We start from the raw sequence: 26,014 nt of genomic DNA, 5'->3' as shown, positions 1-26,014 counted from the left end.
ATCAAATGCACAAAAGAAGCTCCGTGTTTGGGGTTGTGAGAGAAACATAGCTTGCAGACCCGGAGTCTATTTCTGTGGAGGTTCTTTGAGAGAGGCATTTATGTATTTCATCCCCAGTCAAGGATAAAAATGTGTTGCCTGATTTTTAAACATGAAAAACGTTAAGTGCTATTCAAAGGTAGTGAGTGATCAGAATATACTCCCTTGCAGACCAAAAGGCTGATCTCGCTCTAGGTTTAAAGAAGAAAGGAAAGCAGGGAGGGGTGGAGGACTCAAACTGCACACCAAACAAAATGGTATACATCTTTCCAAAAGTATCTTTTTAATCTAGTTCATCTACAGTGTGAGACTAGCAAAAACGACGTTTAGAAAGTTGAACATTGCTGTTGAGAAAATGTTTACGTGTAATAGGAAGACGACAAAATTGTGGTGATTGCTCATTACTGATTTGGGGAAGGAAATTGACCAACCCGGCCTGGGCATAAATCGTGAGAATCCTGAATTGTGCAATAAGAAAAAAAAATAATGAATTCATCTAACATCTGTGGAACGTCCACAGCCTGGGAAGCGCAAACAGAGCCATTCTTAGGCACCAGCTCTGCTTCGTTTTGTCGGGGTGCTGCACCCTTCCCCCTGTACGGACGCGGGTGGCCACTCGCCTATGTGGGTTACACCTTGCACCGACATTCACTTCTACAGGGCGGTCTACCAGAAGACCGAGTAACCTACCGCCCCCCCCTCTCCCGGCGGGAATCGACGGGAACCGACGGGAACATCGCAAACGCCAACTGCGTGACCTACGGTGTCCCGCTAGGACACGCAGCTGCGTGCGGCGGTGACGTATTCCGCCAGCGTGCAAGATGGCGCGCTTTGCGTCAACAGTTCCCGCTGCCCGGTTCCTTCCCTCCGGGGGCGTGGTCTAGAGAAGGCCGGAGGTGTGTACTTAGGGGGTGTGTTTGTGGTTTTCTCCGCCTTACCTCGCGTCCTCTGCTCTCACCGGGGTCACTGAAGAACCAGGAAGGAACGGAAAAAAATTAAGAGAACCTAAGGCGGGAAATAGCCACGCCTGGAAGGCCGTAGCCGCAGCTCCCAGACGGTGCGAGGGGGCGGGCCCAGTGGCGAGGGGCGTGCCCGGCGGCGGGGGCGGGCCAGGGGGCGTGCCCGGCGGCGAGGGGCGGGCCCGGGGCGGGGCTGCGGTTGCGGTCCTTACGCCCCGGGCGGCCGAAGCTCTGGCGGTGGCGTGTCGGTGAGTGTGGAGCCAGCTGGGGAGCGGTGGCCGGGGTCGGGCTGCCGGGGTGGCGGCGGGGCCTCTCTCCCGTACTCAACCGGCTCATCTTTTCCCTTCTCTTCCCGAAAGGGGAGCCAGGCGTTCCCGCCTGGGGACTAGTGGAGCTCACTGCATCCGGGCCCCGGGCTTCCCGGCGGCGCGCGGACTAGAGGGTATCCTAAGGGATCAGGCCTCTCTCCCGCTTTCCCGCTTTCCCGCCCGTGGTGCCGAGTGGGCCCTCCTCGGACCTGGGATGAGGGCCAGGGGCAGGTGCTTCAGGGGCAGAAGCCTCCGGGCACCGCGCCCCTGGCGTTTGGGGAAGGCCGAGGGGCAGGAGAAGGTCCCTGCCCGCGGGGAGAAAATGCGGGGCGGACTTGGTGCACGCCTGCGGAATTTCGATCCAAGTTTCTGAGGAGTGCCGATGTCGTGTAACCGTGGGCAGCAAGTCCGGACCCAGCCGCGCTCGGGTTCCGCGGTACCAGGTCCGGTTGCTTCAGCCCCGGGGTTGCCCAGCAGACTCATTGAGGAAGTGCCTGCAGGGACTTGGGCATCGCTCGGTGGTCATATCAGTGGCCAGAGAAGTGCACTGATTGCCAATCTGCTGTGCCCTCGTGGGGTCGGTGTGGGCACGGTGGCCCCTGCCAGAGCTCCGTCGCTTTGGGCAGGAGGAGAAAGCCCATGCACTTGCCCCAAAGGGATGGCCCTTTCCCAGTGGAGACCGAAACTGTGGTTAGAGGGACGCTGTTAAGCCAGTGGGTCGAGTCTTGCTGAAGCTGCCCCCATCCGTGCGTAAAGCCTAGGGGACACAGTATGACTTACTGTCCTTACTGTGGACAGACGATGCCGCAAGCTTTGGGAGCATCGCCAAAACAAGAAGACCCATAGGGATCCTCTAGGACAGAGTTGCCCATGTGGGTTTCCCTGACCGAAAATCTTGAAGGGAGCACATAGTTTTGGTTTTGCTCCTGGAGAAATTAGTACATAGGGAGCGAGGGGTTACGGGAGGGTGGTCTGTGGCCGGGCGTTCTAGGAAAACCCCAAACCAGTGAGGAACTGTCTCACGATGACTGTGCTCTTTGTACATATTAGGAGACATTCTAGATAGACCCCATTGGAGATGGTGCACCCAGCCTGCTGCCGGGGGAATGGTTACTTAGAGGCTAAAAAATAAATACATAAATATTTTTTCCTATTGAGAAAAAAAAATCGATCTGGTTACTTTGACAGCCCAGAATTTGTTTTCAGAGAAAGAAGTAAAAATTATAAAGAATATGCCCTTGGGCTCTCTATTAAGTGATTTGAAGATGTGATCGGTTGGCTATCCTGCCCATTATCTGAGAAACCTGAATCTGGGCTAGATGGTTGCCTACAAGTGAAATCATGAGCTTCACCTGTAACCCTCACCAGATGTAAAAGAAAAAATAATCAAAGTTCCAACTGACTAGCTTCAAAGTGAGCCTGGACAGCTCCTGTCTGGGAGGTTGCTTGCTTAGAAGACCCTATTTCTCTTGGGGTTGGATGAAAACAAAAACACACACACAAAGCATGCTGTAAGTGTGAGTCTCATGGCAGCATTTGGATTTATGATAGCGGCGAACTAGCCTGCTTTTTAAAACTCATACTGATCAGAGAAGAAATGGCTTGTTGGGGGCACAGGCATTGCATCAAACCTACCACTCAGCTGGCCACACCCAGTGGCCCTCAGTATAAGTAATCTTTGTGTGCATGTGTTCGACTATTTTCAGAAAGTGTATTGGGTCAACCCTCATGACCCTTGTACTTGCTTACAGGCACGGCAAGCCATCTTACGCAAGGAGTCCCTGCTTTTGCTCAGAAGTCACTTAAGACTGCTGCATAGCTGTCTGCTGTAGCCAGTCCTACATGTGCACAGAAGAGATGTAGATGAAAGACTGTTGGTTATGAATTCATCTTTTTTTTCAGTGATAGGAATTTTCCTCACCAAAGAGGACTTCAAGTGCTAGTAACCTCATGTGTACAACTCTGCTAAATACACTGCTTGGGATACTTCCATTTCTTAGATTGTTTAATTTCTTGATTGAAAGCTACACAATTCAACATCATCTCTCCTTTCCTTTTCTAATAAATGTAGGGAGAATAAATGTAATTGGCATCATATACTCATTTAATTTCCACAAGGAGGTAAAAAGTTTTTCCATAATTCAGTCATGTCTGCTCTAGGGCTCAGTTTAATTTTAGAGAATGCTTTTGTTTTTGATGCGATGAAATGTTCTAGTTATTTTGCCTTTCTGATTAGTCACTTTTCAGAATGAAAAAAGAAAAATATTTTTTACATATAATTTTATGGTTTACTTAATGCGTTTTCTTGGTCCCCAGTTTACTGTGTTTAATGATGACAGCAATAGTGTTATTATAATTTCAATTCAGATTACAAATGTCATCTGCTTAAATTACCTCCAAAACTATGTATGTTTTGAACAAGTTGTAGAACTTGACATCCAGCCTAGTCGCAGTAAGCAATGAAAATTGATATATGTTAAAATGCTAGCTAAATGAACCGAACTAAAAGATAACACAAATAAAAGCTGTCTTTGTGTTCAGCCAACCCTGCACATAGTTGATTAAGTGCTGCCGAGCTCTGTGTGCCTATTAATACCATGATAAAAGTGCTCAACCAGTGCTCTGAAAACAGACGTCACTGCTTTTCATGTGTCCCGGAGTGCTTGCTGCAATGTAAACAAAATTCTCTTACATAAGATGGTTTACTTTGACATAAATTTATAGTTCAGATGTCTTCCAAAGCAATCACATAGCCAAAGATAGGTAGAACATATAGCCTAGAGTAGCTATTTTCTATGCCTCTTATAAGTAGATTCTACAACTTTAGATTTCCTTACATGGAGTTGTCATAATTTGTTTTCCCACTTCCAGACTTTGAGGACAAATATGACTCCGCTTTTGTACTGGGAAGGAGTGACGAGTTATGCACGGGCAGCCTTGAGATGTACAGGTTGAGCAGGGTTACCAAGGAAACTGGATTCCAGCCTGGCTCTTGGACCTGGAGCAGCTTACTCTTAAATCTTCTGTGTGTCTGTTTTCTCAGTAGATTACCTTCTGGGGCCCATCCAAACCTTTCATTCCCTACATGTTCTAAGTAAGCAGAGCTTTTTTAATTTTAGCCATTTACAAGACATCTGTTTTAGCAATAATATAAGGCCTATACTGCCTTCTGGGTAGCATAATGCATTTTATGTGTCTTTGTTTTGATGTTTCAGTGACATTTTAAATACCAGTATTGGACTTTCGTACTCTGAGGATAGAAAACGACAGTTTGCTCATTTTTTGGTATAGTTCTGCATTGTTGTGTCATTGCCCCCTTTTGCCTGTTCTAGGGGTCTTTTTAGGAGCACTGGTGACATAGTGGCTTGCATGTTGACCTGCTAACTACAAGGTCAGCAGTCGAAATCCACCAGCTGCTTCTAGGGAGAGGGATGTGGCTTTCTACTCCTGTAAAGAGTTACAGCCTGGGAAACCCACAGGGCAGTTCTATCCTAGAGGGTCACTGAGAGTTGGAAATGACTAAATGGCTTTGATTAAGTGAGTTTTGAGTTTGATGTGCCTTTTAATCAGGTTTAAGGTGCTTCCGTTGTAAGGCATCATGATCTCTAACTGAGCATACTCCTCTGATTTCCCCCTCTTTACTCACTAAGGCTTCAGAAACAAATATCCCACAATCATAGAAGTGCACACAAAGTCAGGGTGGTGTTTGGTAAGAGTCTAAAGCTCTTTACATGACACTATATGTGAATGTTCGGAGGCCTTTTTGTTTAGTGTGGCTTTCTAAATGTATGCTTGAATATACGTGACAACCCGTGACGTCTCAAACTTAGCACTATTTCACGTGCTCCCTTTGTACCAGTTGAATATTTGTATCCAAGTAAGATGTCTGCTTCCAAATATTTGGAGGCTGCAGAAAGGGGGGATAATCTATATCTCAATCACTTGCGTTTGATGCTGCCTTGACACTTGTTGAACCTAATCATCGGTTTTATATGTCATTGTTTAGAATCTCTGGAACACTTGGATAATGTGACAATTGCAATGCAGTGATGTCGGCTCTCTGTCCGCCACCGTCGCCAGCTGTTGCCAAGACAGAGATTGCTTTAAACGGTGAATCACCTTTATTAGCCGCCACCTTTGCTTACTGGGACAATATCCTTGGCCCTCGAGTAAGGCACATTTGGGCTCCAAAGACAGAGCAGGGCCTTCTCAGCGATGGAGAAATCACTTTTCTTGCTAACCACACCCTAAATGGGGAAATCCTTCGAAACGCAGAGAGTGGAGCTATAGATGTAAAATTCTTTGTCTTGTCTGAAAAAGGAGTGATAATTGTTTCTTTAATCTTCGATGGAAACTGGAATGGGGACAGGAGTACCTATGGACTATCAATTATCCTTCCACAGACGGAGCTGAGTTTCTATCTCCCACTTCACAGAGTGTGTGTGGACAGGTTGACACACATCATTCGTAAAGGGAGAATATGGATGCACAAGGTGAGTGTTTTTGAACTTTCTCAGCATGCCAACCTAGCCCTCGAGAGTTTATCTTCTGGTACATTTATCTTTGATTTTTCAAAAAAAGTTTACAATTAACTTCCCCAAATAATAAGTATTTTATTATTGGTAGATGTGGCGTGGTACCTGTGATGATCATCACAATGCAAGGAAAGAGTGATACAGCCCCATATGCCACATGGAATGCTGAAGCTGAGGAAAATGTGGAAGCACAATTGTAGATTTGTCTTTACCCTTTGACTCTAAAAGCATATGCTTTTTTTTTTCATTACACAACCCTTTTACTCAATACTGTGTGTCGGGATCAGCCACAAAGACAACTGTTCATAAGCAGGTGAACATGGAGCCTTTGGTTCCTTAGCTCCTTTGCCAGAGTCCCCAGTCTGTAAAGTGAGGAGGCTGGACTCATTTCTAAGACAGATTTCCTTTTAATTTTGCATATGAAATATTAGGAAATAAGTGCTGTCCCTAAATGCCCTTTGATAGTGATCATTACATTTCCACATCCCTTTGACAGAGCTGGATTGCACATGCTCTCGTTTTCTAGTTTGATGCTAACCTAGAGAAGTATTACTAACTTTGTAAGATTTTACTGGATAGAAAGGAGAAATAGTACCTTTCTGAAGTTTTTGTTTGCTTGCCTTTAGGCTAGTTTTTTATTTGTGCTTTTGCAAATCATTTAAAATCAAGAAGTTGTGACTTCTCCCAGTGAAACCTGATCTTGTTTAATTTGAAAAGTTTACATCCTTTTTTTCTTTTGTGCAGTTGTACAGGTGTTCATTGGCTCTATTTAGCTTCGTTACCTGGTTCGGACATTAGAATAAAGGGTGTTTTTATTTCATTTTTATTGTCTATAAGAGCATAGATTAGTTCTGTTAGTTTCCTGCCCTTTTAATTTTTTTCCTAAAGTGGAAAGTCTTTTTCTCTTGTCAGCTAAATAACTTAAGAATGTTAAGTCTTCCATTTAACAAAGTTTTTAAAAATAGACATTTGAAAAAAAGTGTTATTAAATAAACTTTCTCTCACTCAGGAAAGACAGGAAAATGTTCAGAAGATTGTCTTAGAAGGCACAGAAAGAATGGAAGATCAGGTAAAGTGCATTGTGCATCCATTCTGTTAAGCATGAACGTTTCTACTGCCTGTAACTATAAAAGCTGGTGGTGCCTTTTGTTAATCCCTAGAAGACATTCCTTAGGCTAAACGGAATGAAATTGGCCACATCTTAGCCTTCTTTCAAACAAACATTGCCATCCAGCTGACTCCAGCTCCTAGAAACCCCATAGCACATTGTAAACCAGCCCCATAAGACTACTAAGGCTGCATATGTTTACTGGGCAGATTGCCACAGCTTTCTCCTGTGGGGCAGCTGGTGGTCCAGACACCCAGGCTTCCAAGGAACAATCGAGCACTTTAACCACTGTATTATCAGGGTGCCGTGTTTTATACGAGAAAAGTAAATCAATCTTTTTTATTCAATTAAATCTACAAATCAAAATGTTTTCCTACCTGTTTTCTGAGCTCAGACAAAAGTTTTGGATAACTTACAGTAAAAAGCAGTAGCTGTATGTGAGACCTTCTCTAAGGCATCACTTTTCAAACATTTCCACAGAAGTGGCTATCGCAGGAAAGTTGGTCCACCCCTTAGCTTTCTGGAGGTGCAGCCATATCCCTAAGCATAATACTTCCTTGAAGCCTTTATGCAAGTGACATTTTATATATTGTAATCATTTTCTAGTGGTATTCTGCCATCATCCCATTATCTCCTGGGTTTTCGATGCATTTTTAGGCAAACATCTCATGTTTATCCCAGGACATTGAATACCTTGAGGAGCCAAGAAGCGTGATAATAGAACTGGGACTTTCCTTGTGGACCTCAAGGGCAAACCCTTGCTGTAGGACGGAGAAGTTCTCTGGATGTGAAATCACCAGTGGAATAAGAGTGTTCCTTTCCTCCTGTTACCCTTGGCTCTCCACCCTCACTGATCCTTTCTGTAAAACTCCAGGCTAAATGGGACTGGCCTACCTTCTAGCAGGTTCTACAAACTATGACTGAGATTCTTAGAATTTAAATAATGCTTCCAAAAATCCAGGGGCATAAGCAAGGAAAATATTCTCCTACACAAAACAGGTATGTTTATACTTTGGAAATAGATTTTTAGGCCAGATAAGTTAATTCTGAGGAAAGTAAAATGTATAAGAAAGGATTTTCCCTTGTCAGGAGAAGCCTGGCCTTTACTTGGCTTCACATCTATGTCAATATCTACCTCTGCAGACAGCTGTGTCTGTGTCACATCCATCCCTGCAGGGTGCCCAGAGATGGAATGACTCGACTCTCCCTAGCTAGGTAGGTGCTAATACCTGGAGATTATAGAGTACATTATGAGTGGCGGCGTAAAAAGTTCTTAGAAAAGTGGAATTAATAGTTAATGGAACTTTTCTGTGGACCTTTTGAAGTTCCTTCATAAAGTCGAGTTATCTCAAGATGGAGTTTGAGGGCCTCATATGATTCTGCTTCTATTGGGATTGTTTTTCCTCCCAAACCAAAAATGTAGACTCATAAAATTTACTATTGTTCATGATGTTTTTTGTAATTATCTCTCTTTAAGGATTCTTAAAAATGTTATCCTGCCCCATCTATGTCTTGAGCAAAGTATATTTAGAACAAACATTCCAGAATTTTAAGTGTAGACATTGACCTGCTGAGAATTTCAAGATGGAGAAATCCAAAGAGGAAAAGAAACTTGGAGAGTTTTCAGCCTTGTTGGACTTTTTGTTGAGCTTTAATGAGGAACCCCACTTACTACAATATCATGTTTGAAATATTAAGGGAGGTATTTTCCCCCAAAAGGAGCCCTGATGGCACACTGGCAGGTTCAGTTGTTAACCAGAGGTCAGTGGTTTGAACCCACCGTCTGCTGCTTGGGGAAGGATGCGGCAGTCTGCTTCTGTGAAGATTTAGAGCCTTGGAAAGCCGACGGGCAGTTTTACTCTGTCCTAAACAATCCTTGTGTATTGGGAAAGACTCAACAGCAATGGGTTTGAGGTTTGTTTATTTTCCTAAAATTATTCTTTCTCCTAAGTTCTTGCGAATCTCTCACATGTACTTACAACAGCTTTATTGAATTGATATTCAATTCAACACTGCTTGAGTATGACATGTTATGCTCAAAGAAAATAAGTCATTCAGGGCTGGTTTGGCAAGTCATCTGATAAAATCACTTGGCAAGAAAGCAGGTTTAAATACTTGTTAGTGGATTTTCTGTGTTGGATATAATTGTAAACTAACACTTCAAAGATTATTTTGTAAAGCAGAGCAATGAGTGATTGTGTTGTGCAGGGTCCTGCTTGTCTATTCCAAGTAATTGGAAGACAGCTTTCTGGCCATCTGATTGGAAGAGATTCTTACTTGTGCCCATTCCAGAGAAGGGTGATCAGCAGTATGTGAAGATTATCAAACAATATAATTGATATTGTACACAAATAAAACTTTTCCTGCAGATCATTCGAGAACAATTGCAGCAGTCACCTATAGGGAATTTTCCAGAAATCCAGACTAGACTAAGAAGAGGGATTGAATCAAGAGATAGCATTTCTGAAGATCATGGGTAAAAGTAGCGAATACCTGATACTTACTTGTGTTTTTTGACTATGCAAAGGCATTCAACTTTGTGGATCAAAAACTATGGCTAACATTGAGAAATAATCAGAATTCCAGAATACTTCACTGTGCTCATGTAAAACCGGTACATGGACCAAGAGGCAGTCATTCAAAGTCAAACAGATCAAGAGAATTAGAAAATGTGTGTGTCAGAATTGTATATTTTTACTGTACTTATTCCACCTATGTGCTGAGCAGATTTGAGAAGCTGGGTTACATGAAGAACCATGGCATCAGCATTGGAGGAAGGCACATTAGCAATCTGTATGCAAATGACATAATCTTGCTTGCTGAGAGTGAAAAAGACTTGAAGCACTTGCTGGTGAACATCAGAAACTGTAACCTTCAATATAGATTGCACCTCAACAAAGTCTTCACAGCTGTACCAAGAAGCAGTTTTATGCATGATAGACGAAGAAAAGATTGACGTCAAAGATGTCAATTTACTTGGGTTGACTGTTAATCCCCACGAAAACAGCAGTCAAGAGGTCAGATGCCATCTTGCATTGAGCAAATCTGCAAAAGACCTTTTAATAATGTTGGAAAGCAAAGATGTCATTTTGAAGACTAAGATGTGCGTGACTTAAGTCATAGCATTTTCAGTCACCTCGTGTGCAAAAGCTGGAAGCAGAATGTATGCCATTGAATTATGGTGCTGGTGAAAAATAATTGAATACACCGTGGACTACCAGGAGAGTGACCAGATCTTTCTTGGAAGAAGTAAAACCTGAATTCTCCTTAAAGGGATAATGGAAAACTTTCTCTTATGTAGTTTGGTCATGTTACTACTAGTCCTTAGAAAAGCACATCATGCTTCGTTAAGTAGGAAGTTGACAACAAAAAAGAGATAGATTCTCTAAGTGAATTGAGGCAATGGTTATAAGCTTGGGCTTAAGCAATATTAACAAACCCAGGGATAAGGGAACAACAAGTGATCCAATATTGCCAGGATGATGCCGGACTAGGCAGTCTTTCTCCCCATTATTCATAGGGTCCTAGGAGTTGGAACCTACTTAGCAGCACCTAACTACAATATTATGCAGACAAGCTTGTAACTTAGAATACAGTGTCTAGGGACAGCATAACACTTAAATTCGCAAGCTACATACGTAGAATACATTGTCTAGAAACAGCATAACATCTAACTTCACAAGCTACATACATGATAAAAGACACCGAAAAATTGGATTCGGTTATCAGAAAAAAAGAAAAGTCACTAGTGATAACAAATTCTAATGTTGAAGATGGATGTGAAGAGTATTGCTAAATGCTTTCTTGAAATGTGAGGGAAAACTTGTTAATCTTCCACAATATGTGATTTTAAAAGTAGACATCTCACAATTTCTTCTATATCACTCAAGATTTACATGTTTAAATTTGTCCAGACACTGTAAGGTGATGAGTGAAGGCTCACTGTGGCATTTGTGTTGTTCTACATTGAGTTTTCAGTTTGATTTCCAGAAACTACAGATTTCAAATTTATATTTTTTGAGATGTAATAAGATGAAAGAACTTGGATATTTTTCAGTTTCATTGCTTCCTCATAAGGAATGAAGTTGATTTGCATTTGGGTAGTTTGCACCTGTTTGAATGTGGAGGTTGAGTACTGATGCATGCTTTACTACTAAGTTATTTGCTAAGGATTTCAAAGACTTTCTAAGCTTGGCTTTCCTCACATATTAATGTGAAATGCACCGATGACCTATAATTAACAAGGGTTTTTCTATTTAAAATTTCAAAGACTGATGACTTTTAAAATTTAGCATAGTGATTTCATTTCTACACATAACAGTCAGTGATCGTGCAGTGATTCTGTGCTGACTAAAGGACATTGTTCTTAAAAGACTGAAAGCAAGATTGAAAGGCTGTGTAAATTCATTAGAAATTATTTGGGAGATTACACTTATTTGAGCCAGTGTTTGAACAAATTACCAAGTATTTCTATCAAAGAGTGCTATTCTTTGCTTTCATTTTTAATTGGTTTATTGGCCACCTTATCCTGTATTGTATGATCTATTCCATCTTATTTTTTTGCAGGGTCAGAGTATTATCCCAATGCTTACTGGGGAAGTAATTCCTGTAATGGAACTCCTTTCAACTATGAAATCACACTGTGTTTCTGCAGAAATAGATGTAAGTTCTTACTTATGTTCTTAAATAGAAATAAGTATACCCCTTATCCATTCCCTTTAGGTACATTATTATTTATATTAGTGACAAACAATTTAGCAGAAGGTATTGTTATGTCATAGATATTGTTTATGTAAATTATAACCACTTTAAGAAAAAGCACACAGTTCTTTTTAGTCAGCAACAGTTAGGGTACAAAGTCACATGCATTCGGCTCATTTCATCTCTGCTGTGTTTCTTAGAAGTGGGATAATTCTAGATCTTACAGAAGCAATCGATACTTACTGCGTCACTTTTTGTAACAAAGCAGTAGCTGTTAATGGAAATTTACTTATATCCACTAATTCCGTTCCTTAACCATCTACTGCAGACATTTAAAATCAGGTTCTATGCATATGTAGAGATGTCTTTAAGAGACTATTTTTTTAAAACATTTTATTAGGGGCTCATACAGCTCTTATCACAATCCATGCATATACATACATCAATTGTATAAAGCACATCCATACATTCTTTGCCCTAATCACTCTCAAAGCATTTGCTCTCCACTTAAGCCCTCTGCATCAGGTCCTCTTTTTTTTCCCCCTCCCTCCCCGCTCCCCCCTCCCTCATGAGCCCTTCATAATCCACAGATTGTTATTTTGTCATATCTTGCCCTATCCGGAGTCTCCCTTCCCCCCCTTCTCTGCCGTCCATCTCCCAGGGAGGAGGTCACATGTAGATCCTTGTAATCAGTTCCCCCTTCCCAACCCACACACCCTCCACTCTCCCAGTATCACCCCTCACACCCCTGGTCCTGAAGGTATCATCCACCCTGGATTCCCTGTGCCTCCAGCTTCCATATGTACCAGTGTACAACCTCTGCCCTATCCAGTTCGGCAAGGTAGAATTCGGATCATGGTAGTTGTGGGGAGGAAGCATCCAGGATCTGGGGGAAAGCTATGTTCTTCATCGGTACTATATCGCACCCTGACTGACCTTTCTCCTCTCCTAAACCCCTCTGTGAGAGGATCTCCAGTGGTCGACACTTGGGCCTCGGGTCTCCACTCTGCACTTGCCCCTTCATTCACTATGGTATATATATGTGTGTATGTATACACATATATACACACACACACACACATATATATATATATTCTTTTTTTGTTTGCCTGATGCCTTATACCTGGTCCCTTTGGCACCTCATAATCGCACCAGCTGGTGCGATTGCTTCTGAGCTAGATGGCCGCTTGTTCGCCTTAAAAGACTATTTTTGTTGTATTCTGACTTTGTCATTAAGACTTGTCTCCTGGTTCTGAGAAGAAGAGGAAGTTGTTCTTGTAAAAATTGTTGCTTGACTTGCCAGACCAGCTTTCTCATTTGTTCTTCTGAAAGTATATGGTAGTGTACACAGGTTTTTTATGGAGACTTCTGATGCTCAGAAATGAGGAGAATGAGTTTTATTGGACTTAGACTTTACACAGCTAGAAGTGTTATTAAGTGTTATTTTGATGTTGTAGCCATATCGATTGTCTTTCTTTTGGTTTGTTTCAGATAGCTGATACAGTGCTCAATGATGATGATATCGGTGACAGCTGTCATGAAGGCTTCCTTCTCAAGTAAGAGTTTTGGATCTTCTCATAAAAGCTGGATGAAGCAGATAATACCTTTATACTTACCAGTGACCAGGTTTTTGAAGGGAGAAAATATAACCCAGATTATTCTGAGGAAGACATTGCATATTTGAACAGTTGCTTAGCTTTGTGTTGGTTTGTTTTTCATTCATATTTGCTATTCTATTACGTAATATTTAAAGAAGCTGAGTTCCAATAGTACCCAGCCAAGACATCTTGGTCCCTTGTTTGGTTCTGGTTTCTTATGTAATTTTCATTAGAACAGACACGTAAGAAACCTTTCAACTAAGTAAAAGGATAATGTTAACACTAATATCCAGTAATTATTGAGTGCCTATATGTTAGTCCCTGTGTTATTATCTCAGTTTCAGGTTCACTTACAGATCACAGCAGTAAAGTAAATGTCACAATTAGGTGAATCCCATGCCCTCTAGGTTTCTCGGTACATAATAAAAGTTGTATTCACACTGTACTGTAGTCTACGAAATGTTCACTAGCATTCTGAAAGAGTTGGAAACAGTGTGGGAAATTAACAGGTTTTGACAAGGAAACATGAAGTGGAAGGTTGTTCTCAGTTATCTGGAGTATACCTGTGTTTATTTCTTTATTTTTGGTGTGTGAAATTATGTAGTAATGAATGTTTTTCATCATTTCTCCTTAAATTACAGTGCCATCAGCTCACACCTGCAAACATGTGGCTGCTCCGTAGTCGTAGGTAGTAGTGCTGAGAAAGTAAATAAGGTAATTTATTTTTTAATCCTGTAAATCATCTTACTTTTAGGTACTGCTACCATGTAATAAATTGTAATTTAATGATCTGTACTGAAAGCAGTAGTCTTTGAGCTTTATCAGGAAGGGCTTCAAGTCTTCCTGGCTTCCAGCAAGCAAGATTATGTCATCCACAGTCTTTCTCCAATCCTGATTCCACATTCTTCATGGTACAGTCCAAATGCTTAAACTTTGCTCTACATGTGGTGGAGAATGGATGTAAGCCTGGCACACACCTTTCCTGTTCGTAACCCATAGAGTCACAGTTTGAGTACTCTCACCTGAGGGGCTTATCTTCAGCAGTATATCTGACAATGTTCTGCTGCTGTACATAAGGTTTTCAGTGGCCAATCCTTTAGAAGTGGAAAGCCTATTCCTTCTTTTTCATCGGTTCTTAGTCTGGAAGCTCCAGTGAAGTCTGTTCACTGTGGGTGACTCTGCTGGTAATTGAAATACCAGTGGCATGGGACCCCCGATTCTATATCTTTTAATAGCCAGGCACCATCAGCTTTCTTCGCCACATTTGCTTTGTGCACCCATTGTCTTCGGTGATCATGCCAGGAAGGTGAGCATCTCAGAGTGCCGAATTGTTTGAACAAAGTGTTCTTGTGTTGAGGGAGTACTTGATCAGTGGCCCACTGTCCATCTGTTTCCTTAATACTAAACCTATACATATGCCATATATACTCGAATATAAGCCAACCCGAGTATAAGCTGAGGTACCTAATTATTACCTGGGAAACCAGAAAAACTGATTGACTTGAATATAAGCCTAGGGTGGAAAATGCAGAAGCTATTGGTGGGTTTCAATAATTAAAACAAATGAAAATAAAATTACTAAAAATTGAGACATCAGTGGGGTAATGTATTTAAATATTTTTAAACAAGACTTTGAAAAAGAACTTTCATGGTAATGCCTCTGCACGACGTATTAGCCTGGGGGAGAGGGGGGAGTCCATGCAGGCGGGGGATGCAGGATATGAATTAACACAGAGACCAGAGGGGAGAGACGGAGCACAGCCACAGACACAATTCAGCTGCCTGCGTAAGTGAATCACTATGGGTGCTCCTACAAATTGGAGCCATCCATGTCATAGGACAGCGCTGATTGATTAGATGTGAGCAAACAAACATTCAAAGTCTTGCAGTGTCAGTGGGGCATTGAATGAACAGCAGAGGAATGGCAATCACCCGCGAGATTACAGGCGCTCGTCCCATTTCCTTTGGGGGGGCGGGTGGCAAGATGTTACACCTCGCTGGGGTACTACTGACCCGTGTATAAGCCAAACCCCAGTTTTTCAGCACATTCCTCTTGGTTACATTGTCCTTGATCCAGCCCTGCCAGACCTCTTACACCCTCCTTGCCACTGATTTTGGATGACTTGTTGTTCCCTTGTCCCGGGGTTTGTTAACAGCCACTTCCTTTCCCCGCCTCCCCTTCTCCCATGTCCCCTCGGACCTGTCATCCTGTTCTCTTTTCCGGCTTGTCCATCCACCTATCCCTTCCAGGTAGACATGCTTGTGCCATCACAAGACTGAGTACAACGAAGCAACAACAGAAAGTAAAACAATAGCTACAACAACAAAATTTCAGTTTTTTATTTATTCAGGAAATATGTTGAGAATTACTTTATTGACAAAGAATGGTTTTTCTTTACAAAAAGAAATTACAAAGATAATTCAAATGTTTTCTTCCTATAAGCTGCCCTGTTTTCTTAGATGAGGTTTTGTTTGCCAAAATTCTCTTTTTTATCTAGCCACTTAGAAACATGTACTGTGAAGCGATGTTCCTCTACCTCTGTCCTTATATTCCACCCTGTGATCAGCGATCTTGTTTATTGTATCTGTTACCCCAAAGAGGCAGCTTCTCTCCAAGCCTTAGAGTTCCCGGAGTGGCTTATTCATCAGCTGAATATGGGGAGAGGCTGGCTGGTTGCTTTCATCCCCACCCTTTGCAATAGATTAGCTTTCCTGTTAGCACTTTAATTTGAGAAACTGTTTGCTACTGCTCTCAGTTAAAAATCACTGCTTTACCATATTCCCTCTCCGGATAGAGTTAGAATGCCAACGTAGCTAAAAGAAGGCAAATTGTCTTAGAATTAGGAGTTTGTAAACTTTAACCAATGGTCTGCTCATCTTAAATCCAATTTGGTGGAATTATTGCTCATTTATGAGAGATTTGTACCCTTCTTGATACTCATCATAACAGAATCCCACATGTCGGAACTGTTACTCACAAGAGAAACTAATTCTACTTAGTTTAACTGCATTTACATTTTTTACCTAAAATTGTCTGTCTGGAGATACAGTTAATGACTGGGTTAGGTCAGCATTTCTCACTGAAAAAAAGGTTTTAAGGTCAAATAAAGTTGAAAATTTTAGCTAATGTATTATTTTTTGGACTGTACAATCCATATCCAAATGCTAAACAGATAGAGGTATCACACAGTAAACCTAGAAAGTTGCCCATCATTATGTGACTGTAGACCCCTGTTTTAAGGAGCAGCTGTTGTACCCCATGGGCCATTCGAGGTGACTTGTTTCTTAGGGTATGTGATATGGACGAAAACACTGGAAATGTCTGTTCAGAGTTCTTTGAGAAGCCATGGCTTTCTTTGCGTCATGTTTTAATGCTAACATCTTTTGTTTTCTAGATAGTACGAACCTTATGCCTTTTTCTGACTCCAGCAGAAAGGAAATGCTCCAGATTGTGTGAAGCTGAGTCATCCTTTAAGTATGAGTCAGGGCTGTTCGTACAAGGCCTGCTAAAGGTACCGTGTACATCGGTCCCAAAGAATCCAGCATTTAAAGTCATTGTTGAGACGCTTCAAATATATTTTAAATGTTAGCATTAGGTTTCTGTACCCACAGGCTGATCGCCTTCATCCGACGTCACAGGTGTGGGTAGAGAGGATGTGCCTCATCGATGTGTAGTCAGTAGCCGTGAAACACCACAGGGCATCCATCCTCTTGGTACCCTTTTGATCCCATTTGGTTGCCAGTAGCTGTCTAAGAACTGTGGGATATGATTTTTCTTCTCTTCTTAAATGCATGTTTACTTCAAATCCCATCTGAAATGGGAACATTTCTTTTTACTGAAGTTTTGAATCTTGGTGTTATCATTGTGCATTTGTGTGTTGTATTCGTTTATTGGGAAAAAATTAAACTGCTTTCTATCTTTAAAAGGATACATGATTTGCACAGTTTATAAATATATATATATATATATGACTGTGTGTCTGTGCATACATCTATGTGTATACACACTCAGAGCAGGGTTGGAAGTGTTTGGTTCTGCTAATCATGGAGTCATCTGAGTCAGAACTGACTCTGACTCCTAACAACGACACATATATATATATATACATATATATATATATATACATACATGTTTACATATACACTAAAATACTTTACACTTTTCTCTCATGTAATTGACTCTTCAAGGAGCAAGACAGACAAACTAAATTAACACCTACATCTAATAATTACAGAGAAGGACAGTGCTGCCTTTATTGAATCTGTTGTTGGTGTTTCGGCTGCAGCCCTGGGAAAGCTCTCATCTCATGCGCATGGGAAGAGGCACCTTCGCTGGTGGTATTTGACTCTCCCCGAGTGCATGCTTTCTTAGGATGGGAGCATGGCAAAATGAGAGGAAAGCGGGTGCAAATAAAAATTACATCTCGCTTCATATTTGCAATAACATGCACGCTGAGTTCAGGATAATAGTATTTAAATGTGACAGTAACTAGTTCAGGCAAACACATTCCTTGTTTGAATTATACATGTCTGAAAATTAGGACTTCGTTTGGAAGCATAGTAGAACCGTAATGTTTTTTATTTCCTCAGCAACATCTCCTTTAATTATATAGTTTTAGCCTGGTGGACCTATACCAGATGCATAGAGGAAAATTTGAAAGTGACTTAATTGAGAGTTCTCCACGAGAATAAATTGTATGCCCTCCTAGGAAACACGGTAACATAGTACAGCAAGAGCCTTAAGCATACAAAGCCCTTAACCTAGTATGTCTACATGTGGACATTCATTCAGAGAAGACGACTATATGTCGAAAAGATTTATTTACAACAGTAATTATCAGGTCCTTAGGTGCAAGAGTGAGAGTTCGGAATAGCCTTCTGCTTTCTGACCATAGCACAGCAGCTCCTACCCAGTAGCTACTTGCTATGTGGTTACTGCCCATCCAGCCGTGCCTGGAAGATGTTTTAAATGATTATAAAGATTCACATTCAGTGAGACTGATAAAAAGCCTATCAATAATCACGAAGAAAAAAGTCACTTGCAATCACATAATCCAGTGACTAACCTCTGTTAATGTTTGACATCTGTCTTTCTGGCTTCTTTTTCTGTCGTATGTATTTTTTTTTAATATATTCATCATGCCCAGCAGAGTCAGATTGTGCTCTGCATCATTGTTTCCCATGTGGGCAATCCCTGGCCCTGGGGGGGACATTGGAATGATCCGGTGTGGCTGCAAAAGCATAGACCTATATGTTGTCCTGGATGGTGGACTATAGTACAAAATTTTTAATTGCCAGAATGTAAATGGGTAAATTTTTTTTTTTTCTGAAATGAAGGGGTGGGGATGTAGGCCAAATTCATTTGGGATCTAGTCTGCTTTTCCGACCAATGTCAGCACATCTGTAGCAGCTGTATCATTTTCTAGATGTTAAACTGTAAACCATTCTTTTGTTTAATCACTTTCCTTTTAGGTGCTTAGGTTGACATTTTGCTATTAAAACCAGGGCTTCCAAGTGAGCAGTTCTGTCCCTGAAACTATGTACAGAATCACGATTGGTATCTTAGCATAAATTTCTAGAGATGAAATTATATCAGAGCAAGTTTGTGTAGTTTTTACTGTTGTTACTTTATTTCTGAATTTACAAGCAATTCATGTATTTGGGCCTGTAAAGCAAAATACTCTGCCTTTCATTCTCACAGGATTCAACTGGAAGTTTTGTGCTACCTTTCCGACAAGTCATGTACGCCCCATACCCCACCACACACATAGACGTGGACGTCAATACTGTCAAGCAGATGCCACCGTGTCATGAGCATATTTATAATCAGCGTAGATACATGAGATCGGAGCTGACAGCATTCTGGAGAGCCACGTCAGAGGAAGACATGTCTCAGGATACCATCATCTACACGGATGAAAGCTTCACCCCTGATTTGTATGTAATGCTCTGCCTTTTGAAACAGTTGTTAAGTGATACTATGAAACTGTGATGTAGGAGTAAAAACAAAATGAGCCTGAGTGTGACGGGAAAGGAATGCTACTAGCAGAATGTACATGAAGAAACATTTGATTAGTTAAACATGTTTTCTGTCATTTTCATCTTTCCTCATATAATTTTGTTTCCTCTAAGCTAGGCTGGAGCCCCACCTTAAGCTAAATGTTTAAGAATGCATGTAACAAATGTCTATTGAAGACCTAGGCACTGTCCCTGGTGCTGAGAGTAATAGCAGTCAGCCAGGCAGCCCTAGCTTTGACGTTATTAATGGTTGTGTGTCTGCAGCCATCGTCCCTTTTTTCTTGACGTATAAATGCAAAAGCAACAAGAACCGTCGCAATAAGTAGAGCTTTCTCTTGGTTTTCCCCGGCACTGCTCCTCATACTCCACCACAGTGTGCGGTCATGGAATGAGCAGAGCTAGCGCAAGGGCAGTACGACGTTCCATGAGGACCTTCTCTAGTAGATTTGTTTTTAAGGGATGATAAATCGGTAATCTTGAAACTTCAAGAAAACACTTAAATGTCATGAATCAGAAAAGGATTGTAATAAAAATGACACTTTGTTTAATCAGAAGCGCACAGAATCGTGTGGAACATAAAATGCGCTCCGTAATGTTAGCTACACTGACCCGTGGAAGTGGATAAGCCAGTAGTCTAGTTGGCACAAGTGACCGTGTCCTGTGCTTCTCTCAGAAAGTTTTGGACAGAAACAGCAGACACATGGAGTACCATTTGCTACACAGATGGCATAGCCCAAACGTACAGCGTGTCCCAGAGATTCCCCAGCATCGTGTGGCACTGGGTCCAGAAACAAGACTGACTTAGAACTGAGAGTCTGTCTTTTCTCAGCCTGCAGTGTTCCTTGTTGCTATCTCAGAAAGTCTTAGAGACATTGGACTAGAGAATAATCAGGTCAAAATTGGAATTCTAGGTCCTTCCATGTTCAGACTGGTAATTTTGGTACCAGAATTTGTCAACGTTCATCTGTGCTTCCCCTTTGGTTTGGGGAGCTTTTTGGTGAACTTAAAATGCATTTTCAATCATTTAATATTTTCGTTGATGTTTAGCAAAAGCATACACTTTGAACATGTTGCTTTCCCTTTCAGCCAGCTGTTCTTGTTTTTTTGATTTGACAATAATAATGTCATAAATTTAAAATGTTTGCTTCCACAGAATATTGTCCATGAATTGTTTTAAATTTTGTTCAAGAACAGAAAATTTCCTTTAAATTATTTTCAGTCACTCAATTGTCTCTAGTGTGTTTTTAAGCAGTATCATTTAGTCTTAAATGATCTCCCATTTAAATATTTTTATATTATTTCCACCACTGCTTAATAAAGAACATTTAGTGACTAGAAATAGTTGGCTGTAAACAGCTTGTTTTATGCAGCTCACTTGGGACCGAGACTTTCATTCTGAAGAAGGCATATTCAGAGCCCGGCCTGAAAGCCGTATTTTCTCTCCAAGGACGGAGCGGCGCTGTCAGGCCTACACTGGGCACCAGGGACACGGCCGGTCTTTCTATAATGCTGTTTTTTTCTTTCTCTTCTTAGTTTCCTTCTTCCATAGTTTGGCATAGCCGTTATTAAAAGGATATTTGAGGTAGTGAGCCCTAGTGGCATAGTGCTTACCTGTTGAGTTGCTAACCACAAGGTGAGCAGTTCAAAACCGCCAACTGCTACTTCTACTCCCGCACAGAGTTAGCGCCTCAGAAACCTGCAGGGGCAGTCCTTACCTGTCCTGTGGGGTCGCTAGGCGTCAGGATTGGCTCAGTGGCAGTGAGTTTGTTTATTTGGGTTGTCTTCATTTCTACATGCATGCGCAGCCTCTCTGCTTGCCACTCTTGACCTTATGGAACCGTCCCAGCGTCTCCAGTCATCCTGCTCCACTGCAGATCTCTTACTTTACCTATTAAATGCTTTTACTGCCCCTGTGACCAGGGTCTAATTTGGCATTCCAGGGAATTCTGCAAGAAAGTGAAAGGAAGGGAGGTAAACAAGTTAGATGGGGGGAAGCATGTAGGGCTGGGGGGAGAAACACAGTACTTTAAAAGTTTGTTTTAGCAGCTAGTCTGTCCTCGGGCTCTGTTAGCCCACACCTTACACCAAGTGTGAATTATGTCTTGAATTATCACTCTAATCTTTGCCAAGGTAGTTAACACATTTTCTAGGTAGTTGTGATGGTGTTTATTTTTATTGCTTTGTTGTCAACATTTTTATATAGCAATTATACTTGTTAATTGCCTAAGGCTCTCTTTCTTAATTTTTATTTAATTTATTGGCTGAGGTGAGGAATTGTTGGAAAGTAGCATTATCTAGCCGTTTCAACACTTTGACTTTGTTTTCCTTCATAGGAATATTTTTCAAGATGTTTTACACAGAGACACTTTAGTACGAGCCTTCCTAGACCAGGTAAATGTGAGACCGGGAGCGTGGTAGTGTGGGGGCCTTCCTTTTCTCATAGATCCTCCTGTACCTGCAGTAGGTCTAGCATCGCCCAGTTCTTTTGTAGTTCTGCTCTTTCTAAAGTAAAGAATTCATTTTTCTCATGAATTACTAATATAATGGAATACCTTATATATTAGCATTCAAAGATGCAGTATTTTCCTAGTTCATATATGTTTATTTCAAGCTCCAACTGTAACTGCAGAGTTTTTGTTGGTTGGTGTGTGTTTTTTGCGGGAAGTGCGGTATTTATCAGTGCCTGGTCTGTACTGTGGCTAAAGTGTTCAGCTGCTAACCAAAAAGTTGGTGAGTTCAACCTGCCATCCGCTCTATGGCAAAAGAAAGATGCAGCAGCGTTCTGCTGTCATAGAGATGATGGAAACCCCTAGGGGAAAGTTCTGCTCTGTCCTGTGGGGCCGCGGGAGTCACAGTCGATTCAATGGCAGGCAGCCAGTTTGATTTTTTTTGGTTCCCTATTTACAGTAATGGAGCAAACTGTCTTTGTGAAAAATAGCATCACTTCCCTTTAAAGAATAGCACCTTTATTGTCTTCTTTTGAAAAAATCGACTTAACTATGTATATGAAGAAAACTTAGAAATTATATGGGACTTACCTCCTTATATACCAGAGCCTTCTCATAATACTGTTTGGGGCCTAAGCCAGGAAACTGTGTTATTGATATGTCTTTGGAGTAATGAGATCCTTATGTTTCCAAGAAACTTTGGCTCCAGGTCAGAGTGGTTTCTGACATATTGCAGAGTTCAAGGATAATCCAATGTGCTGCTTGCATTCCACGCTTTCAAGCTGAAATGCAAATCCTCCCACCCCACCCCTTTACCCTGACACATGTGAGTGTCTCAGAAACCACGGTATCGAGACATGGCTCGGCTTGTGGGAGGATCAACGTTAGTTAATATCAAGAGACGTTACCGGCACATGCGCCCTGATGCTTAGCATGAACGTGGGTAACTGATGAGGTGAGAGGCATTATTTGAATGTCTTGTCAAGTGGCTTCCAGACCCGCTCTTGTCATTACACATGGCTCCGTGAGCTGGAACCCGTAGAAACGGTGGAGGCCCTGGTAGCTCTCGTGTGTATTCCTGGCCAAGCACTGTTAGCCCTGACACAAACGCTTTGTGACCTCAGAGTGGGAGAACGGGAGTTATAAAGACGCTTCCCTTCCCCACAGGTCTTTCACTTGAAACCTGGCTTGTCACTCAGGAGTACTTTCCTCGCGCAGTTCCTGCTCGTCCTCCACAGAAAAGCCTTGACGTTAATCAAGTACATAGAAGATGATACGTAAGTAAAGCTCGTACGCAGAAGGAAACCTGGCATGTTGTGTTCGGCTTTGTTCCCTTTGGACCTTCTCTGCTCATTTTTGTTTGTTTGTTTGTTTTTAAATTATAGGCAGAAAGGAAAAAAGCCCTTTAAATCTCTTCGGAACCTGAAGATAGACCTTGATTTAACAGCAGAGGGCGATCTTAACATAATAATGGCTCTTGCTGAAAAAATTAAGCCAGGCCTGCACTCGTTTATCTTTGGGAGACCTTTCTACACTAGTGTGCAAGAACGGGATGTTCTCATGACTTTTTAAACGTGCAGCTTGTTAATTCTGTTTCATCCCAACCGTGATTGCTGTTGAAAATAGCTCAGGGGTGTGGGAAGCATTCCCTCTACTCATGTCCCCAGAGCCCCACTCAGCCTGCAGTTCACCGGTATTTACACTACAGTTGCCACAAGCAGTCTCTAAGGGAATGCCAGCTGCCTCGCAAGGGTGAACTCTCTTGGGAAACAGACTTCATGTTTACAATTGTAATAAAAATGATTGTTGTCTTTTAAAGATGTAATAGATTACAAACTTGACCACAACTACTGTTCTTTTGAATCGTGTCATTCATGGTTTACTTGTATCAAGGTGAAATCTGAGATAGCTTTAACTAGATACAATAATGCTGGTTGTCGTTCCATCTTTTAGTGTTCCTTGGGGTATGATTTTGCTGTAAGACTTTTACAATCAACTGAAAATTCGTGCATCTCAATCATCTACTGTTCTACTGAAAGGTAGTCGTTTGAACTTGGGTTAAGCTTTGGAAAGGAAATGTCGGTCAAGCAGCTGTATAATTGAAGGGCGTCCTTTGGCCCTATTTTGTAGCCTTGGTCCTTAGGATTCCGCTGTCTAGGAATGTCCCACCATATGTATAGTCCTTGATGGTGCGCCACAGTCTGCTGATTCTGTTTGTGTGGATTTTGTTTGTTTCGTTGCTGTGATTGTTAGTTTTCCTGTAGAGTTGTGCTCTGTCCAAGAAAATATAGGGAATTCGATTTTATTTTTTCAATAGTTGTTGCCACTCTCTAAGTTCACTTTTGTTATTTCTGAGCCAAACTGACCTGTGCACCTCCTGTGCCTTTTTTCCCTTGGTAAACTTTGAATTACTTGGCAGAAGCTTAGATTTCACTGGTCAGTCTTCATCTTGTTTTCCTCATGCACCTTCTTACCTTGTACCCTGTTTGGCAATCATGGCAACTGAGATTGTAAAAGGCAACTAAAACTGGGAAGGATTTTTTTCAGCCACAGAGAGTATTTCCTTCTTTCTTATATTCCTGCCCATCTTTTTCACTTGTTGCCTGCGTCATGTGAGGATTAGCAGGAGGAACTTGACTAGAGTGCTGCTCTACTAGGTGCTACTTGGGCTGAACTAAGTGGTCTGTTTCTTTTAGTCCCTCGGTGCGCTTGCACCGTTTTAGTAACTGTAAAAGAGCAGATTCGCGTCTCTGTGCACAGAGTTGACATTGTGTTCACAAGCACAATGAAATATTTTTCTTTAAAACTGGAAACAAAGCAAAAGGGAAAAAATATATCTCCAAAAGAAGGATAAAAGTGATAAGGCCCTCACGCCCACATTTATTAAATTTAACCAAAAAGAACACATTCTAGTCTAAAAGGACATAATGGCCTTTCATATCTCAAATAAGAAAGGAGGAGATAAAGCTCAGTTATTACAGACAAACTGAACTAGATGACTAATTTATTATTGGCTCCAAGTCATGAAAAATTGGTAATGCACCTTGTAAAGTCCCATAGTTTACTCAATGCTTTTTACAAAATAGATTCTTATTTAAATGCTGACTGAATATTGTATTTGGCTGGTTTTATTCTATTATACTGAGTGCAAATTGTACAGTGAAATAAATTATTAAAGCATGTGTAAACATTGTTATATATCTGTTCTAGATGGAAAATTTGGAATAAAATGTCTTAGAAACTCCGTCTCTTTCAGTTATTTGTTCAAGAAAAGCAATACTACAATCTTGGAAATTAACTCCCATCTTGTACCTAAGCCATTTCTTTTCCTAATTGTCTTTTTTTCCCAATCATTTTATTTGGGGACTCTTACAAATCATGTAACAATCCATCACTCAATGGTATCAAGCACACTTGTATATATGTTGCCATCAACGTTTCCAAGAGAAAAAGGTCTGGCTTTTGTTTTTGCCCACCTCTGCCAAGTGGTGCTGTGCCCAAGATATGCTTCCATTAAACAGTATTTAAGCGAATACCATGAATGTAGGAGACATTCTTTTGTCTTCTCCAAAGAATCATTCATTCCCTGCAAATTGGAGCTAGAAACTTCCTTTATGTCATCAGAAACCTCCTCCCCCTTAAAGTCCATGAAAACAACCTCTGCACAACCCAGTTAAAATTGCAAAGCTGTCAGGCCGTGATATTCAATCGTTTTGAAGGAATTAACACGCTGTAGTTTCCTCTTGCTGCATTTGTGCCTCTATCTCATCTCGTGATGAAATCGTCCCTTTAAATGAATTGGATGAGTTTTCCGCAGACTTCCTTAGGGCAATGGCAAGTATCCATGGATGGAGTGTGGCCATGGAAGAAATTTGATCCACCATTTCGAAAACCATTCCTGAGCTTCGAGTTGGCTTGGGCTGGCACCTTCTGGCATTTGCTGGTGGGTGGGAAATGTGGAAGGCTTTGAAAGTTAAGTGGGTTTGTCGAGGTTTTAAACTCCCTTATGGCTAAAGGAAAACAGCACTCATTGTTTAAAAACAGCATTGTTTACTCTGCTTTTCTGTTCCTTGGATTCTGAATTTTCAAAAATACTCACACCCACATTTTGCTTCATGCACTTCTAAGGTGTTTCTGGAGTGTGAGTGATGTGGAAATCTCTTCGTTGTGATGGTTCAGGATGTCCAGAACCAATGGGGAGGGAAATCAGCTCTAATGCTCACACTGAATTTTATGGAGAAGAACTGTTTTTCTACTTGTCACTCTAAGTACATAGTAGAGTTCTAAGGAGCCAGATTAGG

The 26,014-nt window shown here is 41.4% G+C and overlaps 1 protein-coding gene across 1 annotated transcript; it reads left to right on the top strand.

The window, feature by feature from the left end:
• The first annotated feature begins 1,171 nt into the window (after window positions 1-1,171).
• Window positions 1,172-24,914, top strand: C9orf72 (C9orf72-SMCR8 complex subunit). The gene is made up of 11 exons (XM_075560010.1): window positions 1,172-1,246; window positions 5,313-5,799; window positions 6,851-6,910; window positions 11,516-11,611; window positions 13,142-13,206; window positions 13,890-13,962; window positions 16,644-16,760; window positions 18,950-19,185; window positions 21,600-21,657; window positions 22,881-22,990; window positions 23,099-24,914. The coding sequence occupies exons 2-11, from the start codon at window positions 5,356-5,358 to the stop codon at window positions 23,283-23,285; spliced, it is 1,446 nt and encodes a 481-aa protein (XP_075416125.1). The 5' UTR covers window positions 1,172-1,246; window positions 5,313-5,355; the 3' UTR covers window positions 23,286-24,914.
• Window positions 24,915-26,014: the final 1,100 nt, after the last annotated feature.

This window comes from Tenrec ecaudatus, chromosome 10 (genome assembly GCF_050624435.1).
Source record: "Tenrec ecaudatus isolate mTenEca1 chromosome 10, mTenEca1.hap1, whole genome shotgun sequence".
Lineage (NCBI taxonomy): Eukaryota > Metazoa > Chordata > Mammalia > Afrosoricida > Tenrecidae > Tenrec > Tenrec ecaudatus.
Note: the sequence above shows the minus strand (reverse complement) of the source record. Positions and strands in the feature narration are given on the sequence as shown.